This window comes from Nyctereutes procyonoides, unplaced genomic scaffold (genome assembly GCF_905146905.1).
Source record: "Nyctereutes procyonoides isolate TBG_1078 unplaced genomic scaffold, NYPRO_anot_genome, whole genome shotgun sequence".
NCBI classification, from domain to species: Eukaryota; Metazoa; Chordata; class Mammalia; order Carnivora; family Canidae; genus Nyctereutes; species Nyctereutes procyonoides.
In genome coordinates this window covers 68,043,268-68,055,954 of record NW_026575146.1, presented here as the reverse complement: position 1 = coordinate 68,055,954, position 12,687 = coordinate 68,043,268, and the positions used below count along the sequence as shown (strand labels likewise).

The following is a 12,687-nucleotide window of genomic DNA, read 5'->3' as shown; positions in this document are numbered from 1 at the left end:
TACCAGAATAAGTTCAATGGATGGGCTTAGTGGCAATATGGAGATGACAGTGGAAAGAGTTAGTGAACTTAAAGGTAAATAGAAACTGATCTGAACAATAGATAAATGATTGAACAGAGCCTCAGAGCCCTGTGGGACAATACCAAAATGTTCAACACTTGTATCATTCAAGTCCCAAAAAGTGAAGTGTAGAAAAAATATTTGAAGAAATAATGACTGAAAAATTCCCAATTTTAGTGAAGGACATAAACTTGTGAATCCATGAAGCTCAGCAAATTCCAGCATAGATAAACTCGAAAGAAATCCTTGCGTGGGAGCTTCATAATGAGACTGCTGGACACTACAGCCAGAGAAAAATGATGCTTAACATATAGGGCAGCAGCAATTTCAGTTCTGTGGTTTGTTCCATCAGAAATTATGGAAGTCAGAAGACAGTAGAACAACTTAAAAAGTACTCAAAGGAAAGAACTATCAACCCACCATTATATGTCCAGCAAAAATAACCTTCAGAATTGAAGGTGAAGTAGTTTCTCACATGAAGGAAAACTAAGAAAATTCGTTGACAGATTTCTAAAAGAATTGCAAAAGGAAGTTCTTCAGATAGAGATAAGAAGGGAACTGGAACATCAGGAATGAAGAAAGTACAACAGAAATGGTAAATATATATGTGTAAATACAATAGACTGTTCTGAGTTATTTAAAATATCTTCAAAGGTTAAAAGCAAAACTGTTGTCTTCAACTTACTGAACAGAACAGGATTTGAGCATAGTCTGGCTTCAGAGACCATGTTCTTTATTACTATAGTATATTGAAATTAGATAAAATAATAAGTAAAACTTTTGTTGAAGTCTTAAACCAAACATTTTCACCTGTTCTTGGCTGCCTCCTCCTATTCCTTCTTTCCTATCCCTCCTTCATCATCATCATAGGTTGCAATTCTTGAGCACTTAGCCAGGTACTACGACTGTTACTTCATTTAATTCTCAAGATGCAGCTATGAGCTGGGTTCCAAAATTATTCCCATTTTTTTTGTGTGTGGGGAAACTGAGGCATGTGCAGTTAATTAACTTTGCCAAGATCACCTAGTTAGTTAGTGCCAGAGCATGAATTCTTTGGAATGATCTGATTTTTTTCTCTGGTTTTATTCACAACAGGTGTTTATTCAAAACTCATTCTTAAATGTTGATATAGGTGAAATCACAAAGTAAGAAATGGAAAATTTGCCAGCAACCGCAAATGGGTGACTGATACCTCTTGCTGGTTGGTTAGGAAATTCAGCCCATGTAATAAAACAGGTTGTACTCATCTCATATGATTCTTTTGATACGTCTCAGCAGATTATCAAAAACAACTTTACAAATGTGTTTCCCTTTTTTTTTTTTTTTGAGATTTTATTTATTTATTCATGAGGGACACAGAAAGAGAGGCAGAGACACAGGCAGAGGGAAGAGAAGCAGGCTCCATGCAAGGAACCTGATACTAGATTCGATCCTGGGAACCCGGGATCCGGCCCTGAGCCAAAGTCAGGCGCTGTTGACCCACCCAGGTATCCCTCAAATGTGTTTTCCTAATGCAAATATATTTTTATGTCAAAAGGAAAAAATATTGCTAGGTATTTTTTTCTTTTATTTTTGTAGACACACCTCTTAACATCTCAGAACACTAAGATTTCTTAGAATATGTTGTGGTGGTTGAAAACATGTTCATCAGGTCAGCATCTTTCCTTGAATCTTCCCCCCACAGTCCCAGAGCTCTTTAATTTTTCCATGTAGAAAAGTGATCTAGCTCCTAACATAGATAAACACAGTTGACCTTTGAACACCATGGGGCTTGGGGGCTTTGATCCTCGCATAGTTGGAAATCTGCATAGAACTTTGTTTCCCCCAAACATAACTACTAATTACCTACTGTTAACTAGAAGCCTTACTGATAATAAAAACAGTTGATCAATAGATATTTTGTATGTTATGTGTATCATACATTATATTACAATAAAGTGAGCTAGGGAAGAATTGTTAAAGTCATATGGAAGGGAAAATACACTACTGTACTTACTGAAAAAAATTCACATGTAAGTGGACTTGTGAAGTTCAAACCTGTGTTGTCCAGGAGTCAACTGCAATTTAGTACTTGATAGTCTGTTGTAAATGCAGTCAACATTTTTCATGAGAATATCTTCTCACCACCATAAAATTGTAAATGTTTGAAGAGCAGAGAGTGTCTTTCATGTTTTTTCTTTTTACTAATATGTATAATATAACTAGACAGAAAGGTTGTCTAGTAGCTAACTATATGACCTAGATGATTTAGACCTTGGTATAATTACTTATGCACAGAGTTTGTTTTTCCCCCCATCATGTGAACAGCATAGCCCTTTACCCCTAGAGCCAGCTAAGAAATGGCATGAACATTGAGCAAGATTATTTTTGTGTCATTTTAGGATTCGGTGACTTTCACAGATGTGGCCATAGACTTCTCCCAAGATGAATGGGAATGGTTGAATTTTGCTCAAAGAATTTTGTACAAGAGAGTGATGTTAGAGAACTACAGGAACCTGGTTTCATTGGGTAAGGGTATCTTCCTCCTTCCACCTCCCCATTGGAGTCTTTCCACCTCAGTAGTCTTTCATGTCTCTATCAGCATTTTCCTACAATATCCCTTTTCTCTCAATACCGTTTGGATTGGGTCATAGCTCAGCAATATCCATAACATAGCCAATTTTCTTTCTTTCTTTTTTTTTTTTAAGATTTTTATTTATTTACTCATTAGAGACAGAGAGGTGCAGAGACATAGGCAGAGGGAGAAGCAGGCTCCCTGCAGGGAGCTCAATGCGGGACTCAATTCCAGGACCCTGGGATCATGTCCAGGGCTGAAGGCAGATGCTCAACTGCTGAGCCACCCAGGTGTCCCTCTTATCTTTTCTTATATGCAGGTCTCTGCATTTCTAAACCAGACATAATCTCCTTATTGGAGCAAGGTAAAGAGCCTTGGATGATGAAGGGAGAGATGACAAGAGATCTCTACCCAGGTAAGTGCAAATAACTATAGAGTTGGGGTACTATTCTCAAGATGTTTCTTTAAAAAAAAAAAGTTTCTGATACTTCTTGGAAAACACCTCTCAAAATCCCTCTCAAATTGAACTTTTTTTTCTAACACCATATTTAAATGGATCTTCTCCACTATGTGGCATACCATTTTTACCTTTACTGATTTCCTGCAAATACCACAACCTGTGAACTCATATATTCTATGATGCTTACATAGTTCTTAATAATCTCTGATGGTCAGCATTTCAGAATTCTTTAGACAAATTTATGTTTAGTTTTTTGAACTAGTTTAAATATTTTATTTAAAATATAAGCTTATCAGGTTTACAATTGTTATAGCTATGCTCTTCCTTTTGTTTTTAATTATTTTTGTCTTTGATGATGTTTCTGTTTTGCTATTTATTTTTGCTTTATGTCTTTTCCCCCCCTTCATGCCATCCCACTCCTTGAATTGAAAGTCCTACAATTTGTTACCCATATATATATATATATATATATATATATATATTTTTTTTTTTTTTTTAAGATTTTATTTATTCATGAGAGACACGGGCAGAGGGAGAAGTAGGCTCCACGCAGGGAACCCAATGTGGGACTCGATCCTGGGTCTCCAGGATCACGCCCTGGGCCAAAGGCAGACACTCAACCACTGAACCACCCAGGCGTCCCCCTTATATTTTTAAACCTGTGTTTTAAAATCCATTCACTTGAGATTCAAAGCATCATCATTTGACACTTATATAAAAGAATAAATTAGGTAACAAGTATTACCTACTTTTTCTTTGTCCATCATCACCCCACTTTTGTTGTACTCACTGGGATTTTTGGCCCAGTTTATTTTTTAAAATTTATTTTTTCCCTGCCTTGCTTGAAAGCTGTATTTCTGGTATGAAAGCTAGATAAGAGTTTATTGATTATATATTACAGTGGAATCCACCTCATGTGGGATGTTTACAATTTATTCTGTAGCTTGTAGTATGGCTTTTTCATGCTTCCAGTTCTCATAGGTTCAAGAAGATGATGTTGGTAGGATACCTATAGGTACACTTATAATGTACACTTAATGGTGTACATTAGTAAATAAGAAATAAAAAATAAATAAGCATGCAATTCAAGATAGTAGAAAAAGAACAAAATGAGTCTAAGGAACACTTAAAATAAGTTATGAATAGTGACTTACACTGCCGGGAATACAAGTAGGAATAAATGAACTAGAAAATAGTTTATTTAATGAAGATAAATCAAATTGGTGCTTTAGAAAACCAATAAAGCATATAAACTATCAAATACATAAACAAATGAGAGAAAATAAGAAAAATAACAGTAAGTAACCATTGATGTGTAAGTACTTAAAAGAATAATGTATAAAAAAAGAATCATGTGAACCTATTTTCCTCAATTTTCTGTAAGTAATTGGAAAACCTGGATGAGATGGACAGTATTTTAGGAGAATATAAATTACCACCACTGACACCAGAAGAGAGAGAAAATTTCAACAGACTGATTACCATTGAAGAAATGTAGAAAGGGGATCCCTGGATGGCTCAGCAGTTTGGCACCTGCCTTCAGCCCAGGGCATGATCCTGGAGCCCCGGGGATCGAGTCCTGTGTTGGGCTCCCTGCATGGAGCCTGCTTCTCCCTCTTCCTGTGTCTCTGCCTCTCTCTCTGTGTGTCTCTAATGGATAAATAAATAAAATCTTAAAAAAAAAAATGTAGGAAGTTATTTCAAAACTGCCTCCCCAAGAACAGAAGCAACACCTCCAATAATTTCACAAATAAATTCTGTAAAACCTGTAAGGAAAAATATCAACATTGTTTAAAATTTTCTACAACAGAGAATAAAAAAGAGAACTTTAAAAAATTATGTTTATGAAGACAGCATTTGATGCCCAAATCTCACCAAAATAGCATCAAAAAAGGAAAATACAGACAAATCTCAATTATGAACATTGGTATATAATTTTTAATAAAAAGTCATATTGAAATCATATACCAGAGTCTGGGAGGGTTTATTTCAGAACTGCAAGGATGGTTGCATTGCCTAACTTTATATAAGAATTGTCAAAGACCTCTGTGGTCTTCAGTAACTATTTGAGTCACATGGTTTCATTTTGGAAGTTTCCATTCTTCTAACATTAAGTAAAGGAGACATTTGCTTTCTCAATATTTTTCAGACTTGAAGTATGTTTGGATGACCAGGGAATTACCTCCAAACCAGGACATTTATGAAGAAAAATTATCCCAGGCAATGATAATGGAAAGACTTCCAAGCTACAACCTTAAATGTTCCACATTAGGGGTAAGCTGGAAATGTGAAGCCCTATTTAAGTGGGAGCTGGTAAGTCAGAAGACACACTTTAGTCAAGAGACAGTCACTCATATAGATAACCTTATTGAGAAAAGAGACTGCTTTAACAAGTCTGGGACAGTTTTTCATCTGAATAGATTATCTTATCTAAAGCAGGTATTTCCCATTGAAGAGAGAATATATAGTTTTGACACAGATCAGAAAAGTTTAAAAACACATTCATTTGTAAAAAAACACAAGCAAGTCTATGGAGAAAAGAAACTTTTGAAATGTAATGACTGTGAGAAAACTTTCAGCAAAATATCAACCCTTACTCTTCATCAAAGAATTCATACCGGAGAGAAACCCTATGAATGTATTGAATGTGGGAAAGCCTTTAGCCAGAGTGCCCACCTTGCTCAACATCAGAGAATACACACAGGAGAAAAACCTTTTGAGTGTACTGAATGTGGGAAAGCCTTCAGTCAAAATGCTCACCTTATTCAACATCAGAGAGTTCATACTGGAGAAAAACCTTATCAATGTAAGCAGTGTAATAAAGCCTTCAACCAGCTTGCACATCTCGCTCAACATCAGAGAGTCCATACTGGAGAGAAACCCTATGAATGTATTGAATGTGGGAAGGCTTTTAGTGATTGTTCATCCCTAGCTCATCATCGAAGGATTCACACTGGGAAAAGACCATATGAATGTATTGACTGTGGGAAAGCTTTCAGGCAGAATGCTTCTCTTATACGTCATCGGAGGTATTATCACACTGGAGAGAAACCATTTGATTGTATTGATTGTGGGAAGGCTTTCACTGATCACATAGGACTTATTCAGCATAAGAGAATTCATACTGGAGAGAGACCTTACAAATGTAATGTGTGTGGGAAGGCTTTTAGCCATGGCTCGTCCTTGACTGTACATCAAAGAATTCATACAGGAGAGAAACCTTATGAGTGTAATATATGTGAGAAAGCCTTTAGCCATCGTGGTTCACTTACCCTTCATCAAAGAGTTCATACTGGTGAGAAACCTTATGAATGTAAGGAATGTGGGAAAGCTTTTCGGCAGAGCACACACCTTGCTCATCATCAGAGAATTCATACTGGAGAGAAACCTTATGAATGTAAGGAATGCAGCAAAACTTTCAGCCAGAATGCGCACCTTGCACAACATCAGAAAATACACACTGGAGAGAAACCTTATGAATGTAAGGAATGTGGTAAGGCTTTCAGTCAAATTGCACACCTTGTTCAACACCAGAGAGTTCATACTGGTGAGAAGCCTTATGAGTGTATTGAATGTGGGAAGGCCTTTAGTGATGGCTCCTATCTTGTTCAACATCAGAGACTCCACACTGGCAAAAGACCATATGTATGTCTTGAATGTGGAAAGGCCTTCAGACAGAGGGCATCCCTGATTTGTCACCAGAGGTGTCATACAGGTGAGAAACCTTACGAATGTAATGTTTGTGAGAAAGCCTTTAGCCATCGTAAATCCCTTACTCTACATCAAAGAATTCATACAGGAGAGAAACCTTACGAGTGTAAGGAATGTAGCAAAGCCTTCAGCCAGATTGCCCATCTTACACTTCATAAAAGAATTCATACTGGAGAAAGGCCCTATGAATGTAAAGAATGTGGGAAAGCCTTCAGGCAAAGTGTACATCTTGCTCATCATCAGCGAATTCATACTGGGGAGTCCTCAATTATTCCCTCTTCCCCATCCCCATACCACCAAGTCCCCTAGATTCAATCTTCTAAATGCCTTTAGGATCCATCCAATTTTTTCCATCATCATAGTACAATATAGAGTCACCTCATTTTGATTTTTATAGTATTATAACCATTTTCCCTCCTCTCAAGTGCATTTTTAACACTGTGGCAGCTTAATCTTTTAAAAATAAAAATCCATACTTATGTTGCTTTCCCATTTAAAACATTTGTCTTTAAGAGTATGTTAGTCCATTTAAAAGGCTTAGCACACCATTCTTGACATACAATTAGTTAGTGCCATTAAGGTAAAGGGTTCCTTGCTGTCATGTTCAGCTGCAAGTAAATCTGTTCATCTGCAGTAGGTCAAGACTAAGAAACCTAAAGATTTTAGAGCAGACAGAGGACTCTTTACTTTCCCAGGAGGTAGAAAACTGAACACATTCAGAATTGGAAGATTCTGTGATGAACAAGGGTAATGTGGTGGCTCACCACTCCCTCTATATGAATAAACACAAGGACTGATAGTATTGCTGATGAGAAACTCTCACTTTGCCTGGCACTTAGAAGTGAGAATAGGCCAGTTAGAACAAAGGCATTTGATAGAATGTAGGACTAGCCAGATATTTAAAACGAACTAAAGTCTCAGTAAGCTACGAAAACTTGAGTAGATTAATAGCTATGAAATAAGCTGAAGAAAATAGTTTAACACTTTTTTGTTTGTTTGTTTGTTTTTGGTTTAACACTTTGACCTCTAGAAAAGCACAGACAATTCCTGTGGTGTTTGAATTGTTCTAGAGCATAAAATAATGTAAAGCTGCCCATCTTAATCTATGAGATTGACAAGACTGGTACCAAAACAAAAATGCTGCAATTAGCTTATAAATGTAGATGTTAAAACTTGAACTTTTTAAATATTAAAAGGTAGAGTAAATGGAGAGCTAGACACATCTTTGTATAGAAGGAGTCTGGCAAAGATATTTCTGTGTTAAATATGTAAATTAATTGATAATCCAGTAAAACTCCCAATATATTTTTAAGTTGATATGCTGATTCTGATCATGTATAAAATTATGGTATGAGAAGGAATATAGTACTCACTTAACATTAACTGAGCATTAGCTAATGTGCCAGGTCCTGTTTTAGGTGCTGGGGATACAGCAGAGGGCAAAATATGCAAGTTTTTGCCCTTACAGACCGAGTGGGAGAAGACAAAGTTGAAGTACATACCATGTGATAAGTATGTAATATGTACCATGATGAGAAATCACTGAAAGCTAGGGAGTAATGGTGGAAGTAGTGCCTTAGTATTCGCAGGACATGTGGGCATTAGAGGCAGGTAACTCAGACACAACCGGCATAATGAGAATAGTCATTTTGGTCCAAAGGTAGATAATTATGCTTTCAGTATTGCAGGAGGAGAGAATTGATGGTTTAAGAAAGATCATGAGAGTTCTCTTTACTCTTTACTAATAGTGATTTCAGGACTGGTGGAGGTTGTTCTTTTTGTTTGTTTGTTTTGTCTGTTTCTGTTTTTTTTTTTTTTTTTTTTGTAACAGCTTTATTGAGATACAATTCACATATCATCCAATTCACCCATTTAGAGTATACAATTCAATGACTTACTATTTTCAGTTATGCCATCATTACCACATTTCATTACCTAAAAAAGAATACCTCCACCCCTGGAGGAGTACCCTTACTTGGACCACACTGTGCTTTTGGATTCCCTCTTGACTGTCCTATGGCAGCATAGAAGGCCATGTGAAGGGAGCTTGTGGCTCCAGAGGGCATGAGTATGAAAGTGGAGCTTTGGTGTTCTCTTTACTTTGGGATAGAGACTAGGGGATGGGTGGTCTTATTAGACTCCCACTATGTATGATAAAAATAATTTTTCATTGCAGTGGGGGGAAGATGGATTAATCAAATGGTGGGGGGACACTTTGCTCTCTGGAAAGACCTATATTTATACCTTGTACACTAATGAAGCTCTAAAGATAAAAAATCTAAGTACAAGAAAATATTTCTATAACTTTAAGGTAGACCTTCTTAGGTATTTACTACACATAACCCAAGAGCTGACATTAAGATAACATTTATGTGTGGAAAATATCAGTCATGCAAATAATTAAGTCAGGGCATCCCTGGGTGGCTCAGTGGTTTAGCACCTGCATTTGGCCCAGGGTGTGATCCTGGAGTCCCAGGATCGAGTCTCATGTCGAGCTCCTTGCATAGAGCCTGCTTCTCTCCCTCTCCCTGTGTCTCTGCCTCTCTCTCTCTCTCTCTGTGTGTGTGTCTCCCATGAATAAATAAATAAAATCTTTTTAAAAACCAAAGCAAATAAAGTCATACAAATATGAGATTGAAAGAAAATATTTGCAAACAAATATAACAAAGGATAATAGTCCCTGATAGTCAAAGCATTATTACAAATCAATAATAGTAACATCTGCAATTCAGTAGAAAAATGGCCTAAGTGGGCAGCTCTGGTGGCTCAGCGGTTTGGTGCCGCCTTCGGCCCAGGGTGTGATCCTGGAGGCCCAGGGTCGAGTCCCATGTCGGGTTTCCTGCATGGAGCCTGCTTCTCCCTCTGCCTGTGTCTCTGCCTCTCTCTGTGTGTCTCTCATGAATAAACAAAATCTTTAAAAAAAAAAGAAAAATGGACAAAGCTAGTGGCCAGTTCAAAGAGGGAAAAATAGCTAAGTATAACAGTGATGAAGGAAATGAAATGCAAAATAAAGTGTTGTTATATCTCTACTTTTTTCCCCCAATAGGTTGGTTTTATTTTTTTTTAATTTTTATTTATTTATGATAGTCACACAAGAGAGAGAGAGATAGAGGCAGAGACACAGGCAGAGGGAGAAGCAGGCTCCATGCACCGGGAGCCCGACATGGGATTCGATCCCGGGTCTCCAGGATCACGCCCTGGGCCAAAGGCAGGTGCTAAACCGCTGCGCCACCCAGGGATCCCAATAGGTTGGTTTTAAATCATAGAAAAGTGTGATTATATCTAGTGACTGTCAAAAACAAGACAATTCCATTGTCAGTTATATAAATTTATGTGTGTATATGCCATTGGAATCATTCCTCAGAAACCAAAGTGTACAAAGGTAGGTAAATGTATAATGACAAAAATAATTTTTAATGGTGAACTCTATTAGAAACTATTAGAGTACTGGGTAAATGGGTAAGTCAATTATGGTATAGGCATTCAATAGAATTACATGCAGCTGTTGAAAAAAGAACTATAAATGTGAATAATAGCCATAGAAGTATAGTTATACTAAATGAAAAAAATTTTCAGACCTGTGTTCTAGTATAAACCTCATAATTGTAATATCAAAAATAAAACTTAAAATATGTATTTTTGTTTTTGTCTGCCCAGTTTTCCATGCTTCCTTCTTTTGACACTACCATCTCTTCTTTTCCTTTGAGCAACTGACCAAACTGTATCATATGGCTTCGATGGTCTTGGCTAATCAAATTCTCTCTGGAGTTTGAAAGGTAGTTGGTCTGTGTCATCCAATAGCAGCTCTCTAAAAGGATGATGCTGGTGTTCTTATGGCTGAGATCTTTGGGGGTCATTCTAGTTTTTGTGCTTTCTAAGCCTATAATTCCTCAAACTACCTACTATTCTTCCACTACTTCGTTTTTTACCTACATTGCTCATCTGCTTGCAATTAAAGAAGCTTAACCAATATGGAATTTGGTATGAAGATTAGGTGACAGGCCATAGAATCTTTGGAAAATTGAAAGTGTCAGGGATCTGTTTTTAGGTGAGATGGGACAAGTAAAACTCCCATTTCTTTTCTAGCCTAAGAAAGTGAGAGCTTGCGGTGTGCACTGGGTAAATATCCAAGTGAATTATTATTTGTAGTTACCTAAGATGAATAGAAGTCAGGGAACCTGGATAATGGCAGTTTAGACCTGGATAATGGCAGTTTAAACAGAAAGAGGAATTCTAAGTCCAAAAATGTGTATGATGCTGGTATCTAATTGTTTTGTGTAGTTTAAAACTCAGATCTGGAACTTCTGGCATCAAGGCAAAAAATTTCAACTAGGGGTCTTTGTATTATTTTTTTGGGGGGGGTCTTTGTATTATATTGTTGAAAGATGTTGTATTTGAAGTCAGGGTTAAGATTACTCAACGAAATTAAGAGACTCCTTTTATGGTTTGCTAAAGTGGGATGCTGTTAAATTCCATATTTTATTGTAGAGTGGTTGTTATGGAATGAATTGTATCTCCCCCCCTCCCCGCCCCAAATTCATTTGTTGAAGCCCTTTAAAGGAGGGCTTCAAATTAAGGAGCCCTTTAAATTAAGAGTAGATGATGTGACGAGGGCCTCTAATCTGATAGGACTAGTATCCTTATAAGAAGAGGAAGAGACACCAGAGCTACTAAAGAGAAGTTATGGCAACAACTGAGAGATGCTTCTGACAGTTTACCCCGAATGGACTGATCTTGACCTTTACAGGAAGTTGGTCTGAAGGTAACACTGGGGCCATGTGATAAATTGAAGGAATCAACATTTCTAGATTGTAGTATGGAAAACTCCGATGCTTAACTCCAGTTGTGGCCTTCACACGAAGTGTGTTTCTTGTATCCGAGGAGCCTGCAACTCCCAAGTACATGTACCTCATGGGCATTCTGGAAACTCCTCATAAGGGCAATATGTGGTTATCTCTGGGCTGCTGTTCTTGAGTCTAGGCATTATTAATATGGTTTTCAAAAGAGGATAGTCTGATTTAGAAACAATCCAGAGTCGCTCAGATTGGGACTGACAACCTCAAGGATTTCTTTCCACCCAATATTCCTGAGATTTTATTTAATATTATTGGAATTTTAAAATACAGTGTTTTCAGAGGAAGTAATGAACTTTAACCAAATTACAAATAATTTTAAAGGAAAAATGATCAAAGGAGAGAAAATGTGCCTCAGCAAATTAAGTAGACATAAGTGGCTTAAAATGAATGAAAAATCAAAATAATTTAGAAAGCACACATTGTTTTGAAAACATGAAACATAAAAGTTTTTCTTGGGGTCTATAAAGTCAGTCAATTATGTAAACTTCTCAGTTGAAAATTTATTATTTAAAAATCTCAGTATTTTCTTCTTTGAGAAACAAAATTTTAGGTAGCCTAAAAATGTTGCTTCGATAAGTAGAACAAGAACAGGGTCTTGAGAAAACGAGTCTAAAGATGAAATGACCTTTTAAAGTAGATGAAGTAATCTTTTAAGATGTATAAATATTGGGGTGCCTCAGTGGCTCAGTGGTTGAGCATCTGCCTTTGGCCCAGGTCTTGATCCTGGAGATCTAGGATAGAGTCCTGCATTGGGCTCCTTGCATGGAGCCTGCTTCTCCCTCTGCCTGTGTCTCTGCGTCTCTCTCTCTCCCCCTCTCTCTGTCTCTCTCTCTCTGTCTCTCATGAGTAAATAAAATCTTAAAAAAAAAAAAAGCATGAATATTTTGTAAATGGCTACATACACAAAAAGTTGCCATTCTAAACTTCCAGAAAATGACAAGGGAAAAAAATAATCTAATTTTAAAAAGAAGAAAAGACTGCGTATAAACATTAGGTACCTCTTAGACTCTCCTGTGTTCCTGGTTCTGAGGGTGGGAGGGACAGCT

At 37.0% G+C, this 12,687-nt stretch overlaps 1 protein-coding gene across 1 annotated transcript in view; it reads left to right on the top strand.

Moving 5' to 3' along the window:
• The window catches only part of LOC129499688 (zinc finger protein 28 homolog), a 42,455-nt gene extending 34,353 nt beyond the window's left edge, over window positions 1-8,102 (top strand). Inside the window, 1 exon segment of the mRNA XM_055309533.1 lies at window positions 5,611-8,102. Coding sequence (XP_055165508.1) covers window positions 5,611-7,094 — 1,484 coding nt within the window. The 3' untranslated portion in view covers window positions 7,095-8,102.
• Window positions 8,103-12,687: the final 4,585 nt, after the last annotated feature.